We start from the raw sequence: 18,026 nt of genomic DNA on the forward strand, positions 1-18,026 counted from the left end.
TGCATTCCTTCTTGGCTCCCTTTATTCAGTACATTCCCTTTTTTCAGTACAAGAACAGCTTTGTGAATCAAAAATAAATGTATTTCGTTTAGCAAGAAACTGTACTTCTGAAAAGCATGTATAGAGTTCAAATAAAGAGTGTAGATTAGGAAAAAGTATGCTAGCAATATGGCAAAAACTCTGGTGACTTTTGAAATTAAGCCTGGAAACAGAAATATATTCTTAAAATAAAAAATACTTTATTTCAAGCCTACTTTTGTGTTAAATCCCACCGACTGCATTGCTAAGACTGATATAAGGATATTATGGTCAAATCTACTTTCTTAAAATGCTCTTCAATTCTGCTTGGGTTTTTTTTGATCAGCTGCCAAATTTACAATTCACATCCTAGATCTGAATGAATGAAATATTGTCATTGAATACTTGGCAGTTATATTCTGTTGTTTAAGTGTTCCCTTTATTTTTTTGAGCAGTGTATATCCATATTCATCTTGGAGGCATAAGGGGAGTATGCATGTGAGAGAATGGACAACTCTGGTCACACTGTAGCAGGGGTGAATTCCTCTTGGTTCAGACCAGATCACCTGAACCGTTAGCAACTTACTGGTGACGTAATTTTGGTGTCACGGATCCAGTTCTGTCTGTGACGTTCGGTGTGCACGACCATCTTTTGGGGGGAATTTTTGGTGATTTTTTTTTGGTGTGTGTGTGTGTGTTTGGAGGATTTCTCCTCATCCTCTGTTTTGAAAAATGCCTTCCCGCCTGCCCCCAGTTAATACCAACATTAATTTCTTTGCCCGAAGCACTGCTGATGAGCTCCTCAGTTGTGTTTCGGGCTGAAACCACCTTCTAAGCATGCATGGAAGTGGAATTCCGGGACCGCCTTCTGCCGCACGAATCCCAGCGACTGGTTAGGTCTCACAGAGTTCGCCTTCTCCGGGTCCCATCGACTAAACAATGTCATTTGGTGGGACCCAGGGGAAGAGCCTTCTCTATGGCGGCCCCAACCCTCTGGAACCAGCTCCCCCCAGAGATTAGAACTGTCCCCCACTCCTTGCCTTTTGTAAATTTCTTAAAACCCACCTCTGCCATCAGGCATGGGGGAATTGAGACATCTCCCCCAGGCCTATGCAGTTTATACATGGTATGTTTGTGTGTATGTCTGCTCTTAATGGGGTTTTTAGTGTTTTTTAAATTATTAGATTTGTTTTACATTGTTTGTATTGTTGCTGTGAGCCGCCCCGAGTCTACAGAGAGGGGCGGCATACAAATCTAATGAATGAATGAATGAATGAATGAATGAATGAATGAATAAATAAATAAACAAACAAACAAACAAACATAAAAATAAATAAATAAATAAATGAATAAATAAATAAACAAATATAAAAATAAATAAATAAATAAATGAATGAATGAATGAATGAATGAATGAATAAATAAATAAATAAATAGCACAAGGGGGATGCACGAGCCCACAAGTGGAGCAAGTGAAGGTAAGTGGAACCAGGGGTACGCTACTGCCTGGGCGGGAGGGGAAGGCAGTGAGGTAGTGAAAATGGAACTCCACTCCAGAGCACCCAATTTGCACTGAAAGATGTTGAAAGAAAATACAGGTGTCCTGCATAAACCACGCCCACAGTGTCGTAGTAAAAACTTTGGTAGCACTTTACTGAGTGGAACCCACCCCTGCACCGTAAGCTTTTGCCACTTTCGCACATGCCCCCTGACAACATAGTGGTACCATCATAGTGGTAAAGTGTCATGCTGTTGAGACACTTGTGTTGTTATTTTTGAGCAAACTGTCAAGATTCTGTGGACCTAATGCCTCTACAAAGTTGAATAGTTCTCTGTGTAATAAAATTTAGTGGTGAGCTCATTTAATAATTTTACATGAGTTGTCTAATCACAGAGTTGATAAGTTCTAAATATCATCACTGAGCGTTTAAACATCTAAGCATGTCATGGATTTAAAAAAGGTTGATGATAGAATTTTCATTTACATTAGGTGCAGTTATAATAATTTGATTTGTAAATGTGGAGTTAATAAAGCTTGACATCTAAATACACACACACACACACACAGCCTGAATGTTGATCAGAATGCTGAGATAAGAAAAGAGGAAAAATATTGAGAGAAAATTTATATATGAATTCATGAGTACAGATGTATTTTGTATAAATAGAAAATATAACTGTGCAAATCCTAATTTGCTAAGAAAGCATTGCTGTGCGCAGCAGGGAATTAAAGCAAAGGGAACAAATTTTACTCTTGAGTATATAATGTTTCCTTGAGAAATGCTGTGATAAAAAGATCTAAGATTGCTGTTCTCGTATGTGCTGTCTGATGTAGCTGTAACTACTTCCAGAGAATATTAGCTGTGATCACCATGCTTTGTAAAATCTGTTTTAAAAAAATTTAGACTCATTGCTTGTAAAAGGTCTATCTATCTATACACCTCTTATAAATTTCCAGTGTTCTGTAAAAAAGGCAAATCTGATCTGTTTCAATTCTCCAAAACCAAATAATGTTTAAATTATTATGTTGATTTTAATCTCAATCTGTGGTTTATTATACAGCTGATAAGCAAATCTTATCAGACTTCCATCTTACACCTCTTTAAAAAAATGCTTAACTATGTACTGTAATTTTAAAAAATGAAAAAACAGCACAAAACAAAGCATGCTAAAATTCCATGTGGAAAATGATAAGCAATCTCTGATTGGAATAATGCATGTTACTTTTTCTGGTTTTTCTCTTGGTAGAAATAGTCAGAAGGAAAAAAAATGCCTTAAATAGACCAAAGATAACATGCTATGACCTTTAAAAGAAAACCTATTTGCTCATTTCTTAAATGAATACAGTTGCATCTGCAGGCATGAAAACCCTCTTGAAATCTTAAAACAAGAAATACTTGAAAACATTTCAAAGTTCTTCTGAGTGGCTTTGGAATTACCAGTCAGGAATTTACATGATTTTACTGATAGTGGTAGGTGTATTACATATGCAAATTTATTGTCTTCTGGGATGATAGGACAAAGACAAATGTTAGCAGTCAGGTTTATGGAATCAAACCCTACTCTTATCAAAGCATGAGAAATTACAAATTCCACCAAGCACAATGTTATTTTTCTAATGTGTCTCTGATCTATAATGAGAAGCAATCTAACGTATAGATTTTGCATTCAATAACCCTGTCAAAAACTACATCACACATCAAATGTTAATGGCGCTGGGGAGTTGGGGTGATTAATACCATAACAAATGGTATATATTACAAAATTTCTTTTGTTCTTTCCTCCCAATGATGCATACAGCCAGAATTTAACCTTTAAGGGTTAAAGAGTTTAATCAATGTCAATGTCTGATCTTCTGAAGGCAATAAAGAACAGACTGTCTAGTGATACCCAACAGAATATCACTTTGTCAAGCCACAGAGCGCCCAAAAGCTTGTCAAGTAAGTTACCAGAAACCTCTTTGTGGTTAGAACTCAGCTCCTTCCTGCTTGACCTATTATTTGATATTTGACCACTTGGTTGCAAGACACTTGCTCTTTCCAGCTAAAATGTCACTGGGGCATCTTGTCAGCTCCCCGACATCTTGGCCTGACATACAATTTTACTTTTGTGTGCTACAAGGCAGAAAATGCAGGGCAATGGCCTTGTTTTAAATTCTGTCAGCATCAAAGATGGGCGTCACTCTTGGGTCCTACCAACAATAACAACAACAAAGGAAAGGAGCATATTTTGAAGGTCAGAGCAGCCATTACTCTAAAGTCTTGAAACTCGGGCTAAATTTATTACCTGCGATGCTGGCTTGAGAACTGCCCTTATGAAAAGCACATAAACACATCCTTTCCAAATCTCCCTACACCATTGTTTCTACTTCCTGATCAAATGCCGAGTTGATAAAATAAAAAGGGGGGGGGGGCGTTAGGGACCGGATTCTGCACTTAACTTGTTCAAATGGGCAAGTGGTATCATGTAGCTTTACAAGGCGCAACCTGACCTTCTCACATTGACCAGGAGTGACATAATTGTGCAGGAGGAGAAGCAGTCACATCATTTCTGTTTTGCACAACCTGCTTAAAGTTTGCAACTAAATGCTTGTCTTCAGTTGAGCTGACAAGAGAGAAGAGAGGGCTCAGTGAACCATGGCAGGGCTGCCATGAAATGACAGGAATCATTGGCATACATTTCAAATAGCTCTCTCAATCCTATTAAAGTATTGCAGCCCTGTTTTAAAATAGACAAGTATGAAACAACTTTGATAGATAGAGAATAAAATGGCTTATTGATTTTTTTTTTTAAAGTCTGAGGAAAATTACCCCAAATGTGTCATTCTTTAACATTTAAAAATATATTACATAAAAATGAGCTACCATGGTAAATAAAAGACATGTAGGTTTTTTAAAGTGACCCTTCTACTATGCTGGGCATGGGGTGTGCGGTGTGTGTGAACACGGCCCCCTCCTTCCTCCCATGAAAAATGTAAAATTAACGCCATAGAAATGCATAGAGAGCAAACTTCAATTCAAAGGCTAAAAACCTCCTAATAAAATCGGACTTTAATTAATTCTTTCTCAGCTGCTTACAAAATTCTAGCATCCATTTGGCATTGCTTTTTTGGCAGACATGACATGCAGGTTTGAAGGAAAGGATGATGAAATTGGAGGTCTATTATGCGTCAAGGTAAGAGGCAGATCATAATCTGATTCGGACTTCAATGGCAAAAACCCTGGAAGACAGCCTTGATCTAGCTGGGGTAAAGAGCTTGACACAGTAAAGATGCTTGAAGCGTTTCGTGAGTCCTGTGGGGGGGAAAATAAGACAACAAAAACATTTCCCATTAATTAGTTCATAAAAACAGTAGATATTATCTCTAGAATGTAGTCCTTGTTTAGCAATTGCCTCATTTAGTTTTTTTTCTCATCATTCCTATCACCCTTTTCCTCCCACTTAGGACTGTATGACTGTAACTTGTTGCTTGTATCCTAAGATTTTTATTAATATTGATTGTTTCTTCATTGCTTATTTGACCCCTATGACAATCATTAACTGTTGTACCACATGATTCTTGACAAATGTATCTTTTTCTTTTATGTACACTGAGAGCATATGCACCAAGACGAATTCCTTCTGTGTCCAATCACACTTGGCCAATAAAGAATTCTATTCTATTCTATTCTATCTATTCATCAACTGTTTGTAATTATGATGCTGAGGAAAAGTAACGTTACAAACGAACTTCACATTTACAACCTTCTTGAGTTTGTAAAGCAAAGGAAAAGTGAAACAGGATGGTAAACATGGACTATGGTTTCATTTAATGACCCAACTGCTGGTTCCAATTGTGTTGCTAAATGTGGACTACGGGAAATATGCATAATTTTAAGCCCCACTGGTTTCAAAGGGATGAAAGCATACTGTATGTATCTATTATCTGTGCCCATTAATAAAAACTTCTAAAACTGCAGTTGGTTCTTTGACTTGTGCAATGCTTTGATGACACATGTTCTTTTTAAATATTTGAATATACAGTGATACCTCGTCTTACAAACCCATCGTCATACAAACTTTTCGAGATACAAACCCGGGGTTTAAGATTTTTTTGCCTCTTCTTCCAAACTATTTTCACCTTACAAAAGCAAGCCGCCGCCACTGGGATGCCCCGCCTCCGGACTTCTGTTGCCAGCGAAGCGCCCGTTTTGCGCTGCTGGGATTCCCCTGAGGCTCCCCTCCATGGGAAACACCACCTCCGGACTTCCGTGTTTTTGCGATGCTGCAGGGGAATCCCAGCAGTGCAAAAACGGGCGCTTCGCTGGCAACAGAAATCCGGAGGTGGGGTTTCCCAGCAAGGGGAACCTCAAGGAAATCGCAGCATCACAAAAACATGGAACTCTGGAGGTGGGGTTTCGAGGACTTCCATGCTTTTGTGATGCTGCAATTTCACTGAGGCTCCCCTCGCTGGGAAACCCCACCTCTGGACTTCCGTTGCCAGCGAAGCATCCATTTTTGTGCTGCTGGGATTCCCCTTCTGGGATTCCCCTGCAGCATCACAAAAACACGGAAGTCCAGAGTTGGGGTTTCTCATGGAGGGGAGCCTCAGGGGAATCCCAGCAGCGCAAAAATGGGCGCTTCAGCTGGCAAAAGGGGTGAGTTTTGCATTTTCACGCATTAATCACTTTTCCATTGATTCCTATGGGAAACATTGTTTCGTCTTATAAACTTTTCACTTTACAAACCTCATCCCGGAACCAATTAAGTTCATAAGATGAGGTATCTCTGTAGTTACAAAGTCTACTGTCATGCATTGGTTTATCTGCACATCTGATTACCTGGATTCCTTAAATTTAAGCAAGTCTTACAAACAACAAATAAAAACAGTAGTGTTTACTAAACCCTTTTTGAAAAAAGGTGTCCGAAATGACTGCGAGTTTGAAACATTGACCAGTTTTACCCTTCTTTGTCTGGAGTATTATAAAAGTTGTCAAAAATTATCTTTTGCTTTTCCACATGGACAATCCTGTATACTGATAACCTAAGAGTCCATGTATAGTAAAAGAAATTATTTGCAAACTGAATTCTTGTTTAGAAATCTCTAGTAAAACTCAGGCAAATTTTCCAGATTGTATTTTAATGCCCTTTGAATACAGCAAGGGTTAAGTGACTTTTAAAAAGAGCTGTACCCAACCCTACTGGCTCCATGGACTGGCAACAATGGCAATGGTGGCAGGGGAGATGGTTTCCTATCCTAGCTCCTGTGCATGCGCAAATGAAGCTTTGTGTGCACACCCGCCACTTCCTTGGCCCAGTTTCCAAAGGGTGGACCGGAATCAGTCTGCGGGTTGGTGACCCTTGCTTTAAAACATATTATCTCAGTCAAATATATGCACACAAGAATCTAAAATAGACCAGTCACAAGGCACCACTGTCGAAATGCCACGGCTTACATATGGTGGACTAAATAGATAAAGTTGTTAGATATAAGGCAGTATTTGGAATTCTGCTACTTTGAATTCTGGGGGCGTTTTTAAGACCTTTTTGCCCCCTTCCCATTTCTATTACTGTTACTGGGACAAGGCGAAAATCAATGGCTCTGTCTATCACATAGTTCACTTTCTTTGATGTTAGCTCTTTGATTTCCTAGTATTACATGAGGTTATCTTGGCGCTGGATGAAAAGCTGGACCTTTAAGACCCACCCATATGGCAGCAATTTCAAAAGGTTACCCCCAGGAGATATTTTTAAAGTAGTCATATTTTCAATTCTCCAATGATTCCGAAGAAAATGAATTTGTAGACAAAATAGAAACACGCAGTCTTTAGGACATCTGGATTTTAGTCGAACAGCACCTAGCTGTGCTCCTCTCATCAAAGTCAGGTATTTGCACTTTTGTCCCAAAGGAGGCAACTGGGTTTTCTTGTTTTTTTCCTTGAAGACATTTCGCTTTTCATCCAAAAAGTTTCTTCAGGTCCTTTGGGACAACATGACCTGGATGACTGAGAATCTCTACAGATTGTTTGCAAATGTATTATTTAAATCAGCAAATTATATGCATTCATGTTAATACTTAAGCACAGTATCAGAAAAACAATTTGAAAAAAAGACTGGGATGTCTTCATTTACTTCGAGCATAGTGTGGGTGCTGTGTTTTAAATGATGCTGCAGAACCACAATAAAGCTAAATGTCTTGCTTAAGTAAAATGACATCAATAAATAGTAGAAGCTAAAGGTCAGCTAAATGTACATGTTTGCTGGCACTACTGTCTCTTCAAATCAACCTGGTTATCCTCTGGGTTAAAGGACATTATGAGGCTCACATTTTTTACTCCTCAAAAATGAGCCTTTTTTTAAAAAAAGAAAGAAAAGGGGAAGACAAGGAGGGAGTATAACAAGAAGGGGGAAAAAACACCTCAAAAGTCCAAAGAAGGGGAGAGGTAAAAAAATAAATAAATCAGACTTCCTTGGGGAGCCACACTCAACAAAAGTATGAAGCGTAATGATTGGCAGCTAGTCAATAGAAACAGAAAAGGCTTCAGCATTTGGTAGAGGTGATGGGGATGGTGGGGGTGATGGAGGTAGCTAAATTTCCATTCTATGGTCAGGTTGCTTCTCCTACGTTGCTCAGGTAGAATTAAAAACCAACAATGGGATGGAAATCAGGGCTACTGTGGCCTTGGCCATTATTAGCCCTCACCTTCCATAATAAAGCAAAGTGGACTGGTGGAGGGTGTAATAAAATTGTTGTCTATATTGGAATAACTCAAGAAATCCATCTCTGGATTAAAGCGGATGGGGTTTTTTTTTCAATATCCCTACTTTCCTTTCCTTTTTAATGCACTTAGATTAGTTGTAGAGAAGCATCCACGACAGTCCAAAGGGTTAATATGCTGGGAGGGTAAACAACTTTTTACAGAGACAATTGCTTTTACTGATAAAAGGTCTCCAAGGATAGTAGTAGAGCAAATATTATAGACGAACCCCTTTAACAAAAAAAAAAAAAAGGAAGCCAAACCTATACTGATTGCCTTATAAATGTAAATGAACTTTTAAGGTTCTTAAAAGGATTGCATGAAAAGGAGCACAGGGAAAAGATTTTTGCTTTTGTAAGCCACTTGGCATCATAGTGTGTGAGCTGTGCAGCCACCTACATTTGTTTAATGAAATAAACAAAAAACTTGTTTTTAACAGATCCGTTAGAACTTCTTTGTGTGTGCTGCCTACACTTCCCAGCCATCATATCTAAAGGCAATTTTAGAAGTTGGTTTCAAGACTTCCGAAAGAACCAGATTAAGAATGCTGGTACCTTATCTTGAATATTCCTTTGTTTTGCTTTTGTTCAGGTTGGGCCCTGTGGCAGTACATCATCCTCATTAAGCACCTGTTCAAGATCTAGGCATTTCATTGTTTCACAGCGTAATAATACTAAGCAAGTTCACTGTAGTGTAGCTCTAAAAGTTACCCTACAACTGGAATGCTGATGACAGGATCGTGGCTTCCTCTACTTTTAAGGGTCGGTTTGTACCACTCGGGTTCAGCTAGCCCTAAACATCCTTCTAGCGGACGTCCTTTATCACAGCTTCCTGTTAATTTACTACTTGTTTTCTAAATTGCTCCCTTCGTTTCAATTGCTGAAGAGTATTTGAATGAATAGACTCTGTGGCCAACTTGTGGGACCTCAGGTGAGGGATTCATTTGTGGAAGGTCAAAAGAGGCAAAGGTTTTGCTGCCCAGATCGTAATCAGGACCTTTAATCGCCAAGCTCCAGAACCCTTTACGTAGATGTATGTCTGTCTAGTGATCTTCCGGCAATCTAATTTTTGTCAGAGCCTTGGAGCCCGATGTAGATTCTCGCTTTGGAAGGAAGAAGAAGGGGGAGCGTGGAGCGAGAATGAAAGATGATATTTACATTCACTTTGCCAAACATTAGCATCTTTTTGTCCAATCATTTGAATTCAGAAGGGTCGGGAGAAAAACAGCTTAGAGAACAAGGGTTGACACATCCAGTGTGAAATCTTAAGGTGCTGGAATGCAATGAGGGAGAAAGTGAGACCGAGCCACATTTCAACTCCCTAACTGGGCTGCAGCGTGCGTGAACTTTGTGACAGGTCTCTGTCTCTCAGCCACAGTTGAGTAGCTCTTGCTGACACTCAGCTGTCAGATAGCATCCCCTTACTATGCCCCTAACATGCTCTACAGCTTCACCCAATTAACTCGCTTTCACTTGACACTGCAGCAAAGAGCTTCATAATAGGTGGTCAAGGTGCAACGGTGCCTGCTTGCCCTCTCCTTGTTCATAAACGGCGAGATGTTTAACTATCTTCCTTCTTTTTTCTTTTCTTTTTTTGCTCAGAAGCAACATGACAGTGATGTGCCGACTAAAGTGGGCAAGCAAAGCGGGGCAACTTCAAAGCACATCGTTCGAGGTTCCTTGTAAAGGAAGCTTTCCACACCCCAAAACAGGAACCCATCAGAAATAATTTGATTAAAAATAAATCTTTGCTGAAAATTAGAAAAAGACATGAGGGGACGGAGAGAAGGCTCAGGTAATTATTTCCCATAGCAGTGTTTAAGTTTAGTTTTTATTTTTATACATGTAATTTATATGTTTCTGTTCCAATCTTCTTACACTTAAGAAATCAGTAGGTATTTAAATAATGAACATTATTATATATGCCACTGTAAGTAAAAAGAATAGGCCTCTCTAAAATGCATATAAAAGAAAGTAAATGTGGAACATAAAGGCAATATATAATATTCAATAATTCAAATGGCATTTCTTAAATGGATATTAAGCTTCTTCATACCTCTTTCCGCAAAACCCCCCCATATTTTTAAAAAAGAAAAATCAGAATCATGCAAATAACTGTGTCTCTTATGTCATGAACAGCAGAGCCATGCATTAAGACAGCTGTAAAAGAATATATTCCTAGGGCAGTGTAATACACATCAGACTGTGGATAAACAATGCTTTCTGAGAGTTTTACCCCGGTGAGATCTTAAAAAAGATTTTAGCTGCTGAGTTTGGAGAGGGAGATAAGGTAGATAAGAGCAAGAATCTTATAAAGTCACCCAAATTATCATAATTGATCCATCTGGATGTACACATATCGTCTCTATGCAACTTCCTGCGTAGCTATGTTTCTTTATATAGTGAAGAAAGATACCCCTTTGCTACACAGGTATTCTGAAAGAGGTTTGTTTTTTTTAAAAGGCAGACCTAATTATTTATTTATCAAATTTATATGGCTCACCTACCTCACCATAGTGATACTATTGCATCCAGCCCTCCAAAACAAAATTAAATATTGTGTGTGTGTGCAAAACTAAGTAGACCCAAACTTACAGCTTTAGTTCCTTTAGAAAATTCTAATTTTACTCAAATACATGTGGGTCCTGAAATACATGTGGGTCCTGAATTGCAGACATATGCATCAAGCAAATTCCTTGTTTATCCAATCACACTTGGCCAATAAAATTCTATTCTATTCTATTCTACTCTATTCTACTCTACTCTATTCAAAACATTTTCTACCCCTGCTGCGTATTATCTAAAAGTTATTATTCTATGATCACAAGTCAGAAAATCTAGTTTCTTTATTAAAATTAGCTATATTTAACACTTCATAACAGAACTATGCCACCTGGGGAAATGGGGGTACTTAATTGGAATGTTTTCTATGCTGAAAAGAAACAATAGCAATAGCACTTATGCTGAATCTTTGATAAACTACTATGGTACATAGACAACGCTTTTTTGATATAATGATTATATGAGATTTATTCTGAAACAGAATAAATTATCTTGGATTTCAAATAATATTCCTGATACCTCTGAGTTTCTGAATGTAATGTTTAAATTGAGTATGGCACTCACTCGTTCTTTTTTTTTTTTTAATGGGCCTTGCATTTTGTTGGATAAAGAAATTAAAATATTTAGCCTTGTTTTTCACTCAGACATCATGCTACATTCTGTCACAGAAACAGCAAGCATTCCATTTTTTATTATATGTGTCTGATCCAAACAAGGGCTACTCAAATATAAGACATCTCATCTAAAATAACGGGAGAAGAAAAAACTGGAATTTCTAGCTGTGTGAACTAGAATGTTGTCAGGAAGTAATGCTGGGTGCATTCAAACATCTTTTAGCCTGGTTCAGATTTAACACATATTACATTTTGGATAAATATAACAGTATTGACCTTGATCCAGCTTTTTCTTGGTATAAGTAGTCCAAAGGGAAATAAACAAACAAAACAAAACAAAAAAATAAACCTTCAGAAAACTCTCCATATTTCACTTTTATAAAACCTGAAATCAGCCAGAAAAATACATTTACAGTATTTAAAAAAAAACTTTTTATGGGGAGGAAGGGATTTATCATTGTTGACACAGGAATAACCAAAAGGCAATTTACACTTGATGTGAGTTTATGTCTAATATGCATACAAGCTTTAAAATGTTCTAACTTAGCAGGAAACCAAGCTTCATCAGTTGTAAACTTGAATGTGGCCGAGCTAAGGTTACAGCTTCTACTGTTTCTGGTGTCATTCATATCTATGGTTATATTTCCATTTTGCACCCTTATGAAAAGAATAAGCCAAGAAAAACTATATGTACACTCAGTCACTACAGACAACTCTCTAGGGACCAGAAGAGTATTTTTCCCCCTTGAAATTGTCATATCTATCAAACTCTCCTAAACAAGTAGAAATAATTTGTATTTCCTACTTTCCAATAGCTCGCTAAGCTGAATTTATGTTTTTTAAAAGAAATTTATGGACTGTTGTCCTATAGTACAAATGTACAATCTCTTCAGAGTAATCATGAGAGGAAAACTTTAAAAAAACACATAGAATTCCAGGAAACAAATCTTATTGATTTATATACTTTTCTTAGGTAATTATATACTTTTCTTTTGCAGGAGAGGCGGAGTAACGACACGGACACAATGAGCTGGATTTAAACTGGGTCATTTTTATTAACATAAATTTGCATAATTTATTAATTAAATTAGCATAACTAGCATAACTAAATATGACCCTAACTAATGGACCCGCAGAGTCAAACAATTGCTTCCGGGGCGGAAAATGACGTAGAATAAACTTCCAGGGCAACGTATGGGCGTAGCTCCATGCTAATTCAGGTGAGGGACCCCTCCCACACCTGAGACCTTGCCATGCACTTGCATGTGGGAGGTCCCGCTGGCTAACCCCTAGAAGGGGAATTAAATGTGTGGGACCCAAAGACAGGTTCCCCCCAACTGCTCAGGTCGCCAATACCACAAGCTTGGAGAGAACCTGTCAATCATCCCCAAAGATGCCCAACGGAGAACACGCAGTTGCTAAACCACCACCCAGTTTTCCGCCCCTAACCTGCCTACCCAAATGACCAAAGGTAAGCCAATTAACCTAACAGGTGCAAGCACCCCCTAACCGCTTATCCTTCTCCACAGTGTAGAATAGGCGAAAAAACGGCCAAGGCTAACAGGCCAGACCGCCAAAAATTCCTATTCGGCCCCCTAGGGTGAGCCATAATAGCACACTGCAAAATAGGGAGGGCGGGTGGGTGTCTGCTCACGTCGACTGGTCCGGGCGAAAAGGCTGAGCCCGGGCCTGCCCGCCCTTTTATAGGGCTGGCAGGCCCCGCCCGGAAACGTCATCGATCAGGCCACCCTGGCCTGATCCTCGGCCGAAATCTCGTGATCTCGCGAGATTTCGGCCGAGAAGCAACATGGCGGCTACGCCATGTGTCCAGTGTCTGCCCGAGCCTCCCACAAAAGGCGCCGGTGAGTGAGGTCCACCGGCGCTATTATGGAACTTGAAGTGGCTTACATGACTATTTGTGTGCCCGTAACTTGAACTTCACAACCATCTTGGTTGGTATGTCAGTTTGAGAAATGTGATTGGCTGACAGGAACTCTGGACTCATGCCTTTTAAGTCTCAGGCCAACATCTAGTTCTGATTAGATTAGATTAGATTTATTGGATTTATATGCCGTCCCTTTCCGTAGACTCGGGGCGGCTCACAACAATGGTAAACAATACATAGTAACAAATCTAATATTTAGCAATCTAAATTACAGTTTTAAGTTAAAAATCCAAAAGAAACCCCAATATATAAAAAACAAGCACACAATCGAATCATACACAGAAACTACATGGGCAAGGGGGAGATGTTTCAATTCCCCCATGCCTGATGGCAGAGGTGGATTTTAAGGAGTTTCTGAAAGGCAAGGAGGGTGGGGGCAATCCTAATCTCTGGGGGAGCTGGTTCCAGAGGGTCGGAGCCACCACAGAGAAGGCTCTTCCCCTGGGTCCCGCCAGACGACATTGTTTAGTCAACGGGACCCAGAGAAGGCCAACTCTGGGTCCTCACCATAACGCCTGGAAGTGGTGAAGTTCCCACAACACATTGCTTGGCTCCTGCCAACTTTCTTGCCTCACCTAGTTTCAGATTTTAAAGCTCTTTTTAATTAAAAACTGAATGAGAAGCTAGCATGTTATGAAGCCAAGACATGCCCTGAAGCTTGACTTCCCTTTCCAATAATTTCCCATAAGCCCTTGAGAAATTCTTATAAAGTAAGTAAAGGTGAGTGACTGCAACACAGTGCTTAGTTTGCCTTCTAGTATCTAAGCATTTTTGTGAGTGGATACACTAACCATTTTGTGAGCGTGTCTATGATCTACTCCACATATCCTACTGGTCCCCACATATGGGGAAATCCCAGCTCAAAACATTTTATACAAGAAAGAGCTGTGTGTAAACTTATTTACAATACAGTGATCCCCCGATTATCGCGAAGGTTCCGTTCCAAGACCCCTCGCGATAATCGATATTTCGGGATGTAGTGGTGCAGAAGTAAAAACACCATCTGCGCATGCGCGCCCCTTTTTCCATGGCCGCACATGCGCAGATGGTGGAGTTTGCGTGTGGGCGGCGGGGAAGACCCGGGGAAGACCCAGGGAAGGTTCCTTCGGCCGCCCAACAGCTGATCTGCTCCGCAGCGCGGCAGCAGCGAGGAGCCGAAGATGGGGTTTCCCCGTTGCCCAGGCAACGGGGAAACCCCATCTTCGGCTCCTCGCTGCTGCCGCGCTGCGGAGCAGATCAGCTGTTGGGCGGCCGAAGGAACCTTCCCTGGGTCTTCCCGCCGCCCAGGCAAAGGGGAAACCCCAAGATCGCTTGCCACTTGCCGCTTGCCCGTCACCCGCTCGCCCGGCCGCTCGCTTGCCGCTTGCCGCTTGCCCGTTCGCCCGCCCGCCTGGCTGCTCGCTTGCCGCTTGCCGCTTGCCCGTTCGCCCGCCCGCCTGGCTGCTCGCTTGCCGCTTGCCCGTTCGCCCGCCCGCCTGGCTGCTCGCTTGCCGCTTGCCCGTCACCCGCTCGCCCGGGCCGCTCGCTTGCCGCTTGCCCGTTCGCCCGCCCGCCTGGCTGCTCGCTTGCCGCTTGCCCGTTCGCCCGCCCACCTGGCTGCTCGCTTGCCGCTTGCCCGTTCGCCCGCCCGCCCGGCTGCTCGCTTGCCGCTCGAGAGCAAGAGGGGGAGAGATAGAGAAAGAGAGAGAAGGAAAGAAAGAGATGAGAGAGGGAGGAAGAGAGTGTGAGAGAGGAAGGAGCAAGATAGAGAAAGAGAGAGAGAAAGAAAGATGAGAAAGGAAGGGAGTGACGTCACCGGGTGGAAAAATCGCGATATAGCCTTTCGCAATGATCGGGATCGCGAAACTCGGGGGATCACTGTACTTTGTTATGACTGCGTGGACAGAATAGACTGTAGGTTCAGATCACCCATGTAAAGGAGGTAGGATAGAACTAGAGCCAAGCAATGTGTTTGGCAGATGTTTTTGATGTGTAGCCATGGCCACACCTGCTTAGTATTATGCAGCCAAGACACTGCCATGGAGTTTGATTGGACAAATGGACTATCCTTACCAAAAACAGGGAAATCATAGTAAAAATTGAAATCAAGATGCTCTATGGAAATAAACCTCAAGAGCTTGGATGAAGAAGACCACTACAAACATATATCCATCCTATGATAATATACAGAAAATAATATAAGGGCAGACTAGATGGACCATGAGGTCTTCTTCTGCCGTCAGACTTCTATGTTTCTATTGATAGTCATCACTTAATAACAGGTTGCTTAATTTTGTTCAAAATTACAGCAACAGTCCTGGCACTGTGTAAGAGCAAGCAAGTTGAAGAAAGAGACAGGAGGACTAATTATGTCATCACAAGACCAAGTCTTTAACAACAAATGCATACAAGGTCAGAATTTAGGAGACAGCAGTAGAAAGCAAACACTGCCTCTGTAAAGAATTTGAAGAAGCAGTGGACCATCTGGTTAGCTGCTTCAAAAAGATCACACAATCTGACCACATACAGCGATCAGGCAAAGTAGCAGGAGACATAGGAATATCTGCAAGAAACAGCATTTGTTCGTAAGCAAGAATTGGTGGGATGACAAAATAGACCAAGTAATAGAAAATGAAGAAACTAGAATCAATGCCAACAATGATAACCGTGGTCACTAAAAACTTTGAAGTAACAGATGTGCAAAGTAATGATGGAAATTCAAGACAAAAAGAGACAGACCTCTATAAAACATGGGGTAGAGGGTATAATTGGTTAAGACTGAAAAAATATAGAAATTTCCTATAACATCACTTCTATATGATTTCAAATATACTGTAATGTCATAATGCTCTACTTTCTGTGTAAAGTAACGGTTGTAAATAATATGTTTAAAAAGGAAACAAATATATATATAGCTGAAGGGATTGGATACTGTAGCCTAGAGGTTAATTCTCTGCCTTACAAGGCAAAGGTTGCAGGTTCAAGTCCCAGTGAGGGTATGGCTAGCTGATGAGGCCAAAATAAGGCCGAAATAGATCTCTCCTAGTCTCCCTTAATTTTCAAATTCAGCAAAAAAAAGGTGACACACACACACACACACACACACATATATATATATATACACACACACATAATCTACGAAAACAAATATATACACATATACATACATACATATATATAATACGAGTAAATATGAGACAAATAAAATAGCTGTTGAAATAAAAACTGATAATCCAACAAACCTAGTTTATAAGAAGATAAATTCTAGAATAAACAAATGTACAAATGTTTAAACTAATAATTAATAGGTCATTAAAGAAATACAATTTCATTGTAATGTTTTGTATTAGTTGGCGTTCGTTATGTATGTATATGATGTGTGTTTACTATGTTTCTTTACAGTATTGTTTTGTTTTTCTTTTCTGCTTGTCTATTTTTGTCGATGTGTGAATATAATTTCTATATTTTTAAAGGAAAATTTAATAAAAATTATTTTTTTTAAAAGAAAAGAAAATGAAGAAAGCAAAATGCTCTGGGACTTTAGAATTCAAACAGTCAATCCTCTGCCACACAAACCAGGACTTAACAATATTGTTGATCAGAAAAGCAAAACAGTTTGGCTAGTGAAGATCACTGACAGACAAATAGAAGTAAAATGACTGTGGCAAAAGCGAGCAAAAATAATACCAACTGTAAAGGTGCCTTGGGTGTAATTTCCCAAATCTAGAGCATCTCTTAAACATTATTAGCATCAGACAATTGCAAAAGGCAGCAATTTACTTGGAACAGCTTAGATTCTGCAATGATACCTTCAACACCATCAAACAACATCCGCCTAGCCCAGGTCCTTGGAAAGGACTTGATAGATGGGTAAAAATGCCAAATTCAATCTAAATGTCTGACTGTGCACCCATCACAGAGGTGGGCTCCTCTTGATTCGGACCAGTTCATCTGAACCGGTAGCAAATAACTGGTGATATCACGACGATGTCACAGAACCGGTTCTGTTGTTGCCAGTCTGTGGATGCCACCATCTTTTTTAAAAAATTAAAAAAAATTGGTGGGGATTTTTTTGGTGGGGGGGATTTTTTCTGTTGTTTTTTTTCTTCTATACATGCACAGAAGCAGAGTTTCCAACACTGCGCATGCACCACCATCTTGTTTTTGACGCGGGAGGAAGTGAACTGACAGTGAGGTAAGTTAGAACCCACTCCTGATACACCATAGTAATGGCAGTAATAATTTCATACCACTAGTCCAAGTTAAAGTTCACAATGTAATGTACACTTTTCCCCCCAGCACAACAAGCATCTAATAGTAAAACTTAAACCAAATGAAATTACAGGAAGGTATTTTTTTTCCAACTAATGAAGGAAAAGAGAGACAGACAGACCGACCAAGAGACAGAGATCCTAAATCTTAGATATGTCTCTTCTGGGGGTCAACCTTATTGATACTCTCATGTTGCTACCTGGATCCCTCTTAACTGGCTTTGTCTAGTAGATTGCCAAGTGTTTCATCACAATGACATGCCACTTTATTCTATGCTTAGGTTACTTATTTAAAACCACTGTGTGGTTTAAAACCTCTCTGCTCATGGATTTCTACACTTTGCTCCACTCTAAATTCAAATTCATGGGCTTCTCTAAGTATGCCCATGTTACTCCAACAC

At 40.0% G+C, this 18,026-nt stretch overlaps 1 protein-coding gene across 1 annotated transcript in view; it reads right to left on the reverse strand.

Annotated features, from left to right (window-relative positions):
* Positions 1-2,202: 2,202 nt before the first annotated feature.
* The window catches only part of CCDC171 (coiled-coil domain containing 171), a 222,465-nt gene continuing 206,641 nt past the window's right edge, over positions 2,203-18,026 (reverse strand). The window contains 1 exon segment of the mRNA XM_070736888.1: positions 2,203-4,811. Within this exon segment, the coding sequence (XP_070592989.1) occupies positions 4,602-4,811 (210 nt within the window). The 3' untranslated portion in view covers positions 2,203-4,601.

This window comes from Erythrolamprus reginae, chromosome 2, assembly GCF_031021105.1.
Source record: "Erythrolamprus reginae isolate rEryReg1 chromosome 2, rEryReg1.hap1, whole genome shotgun sequence".
Taxonomy (NCBI): Eukaryota; Metazoa; Chordata; class Lepidosauria; order Squamata; family Dipsadidae; genus Erythrolamprus; species Erythrolamprus reginae.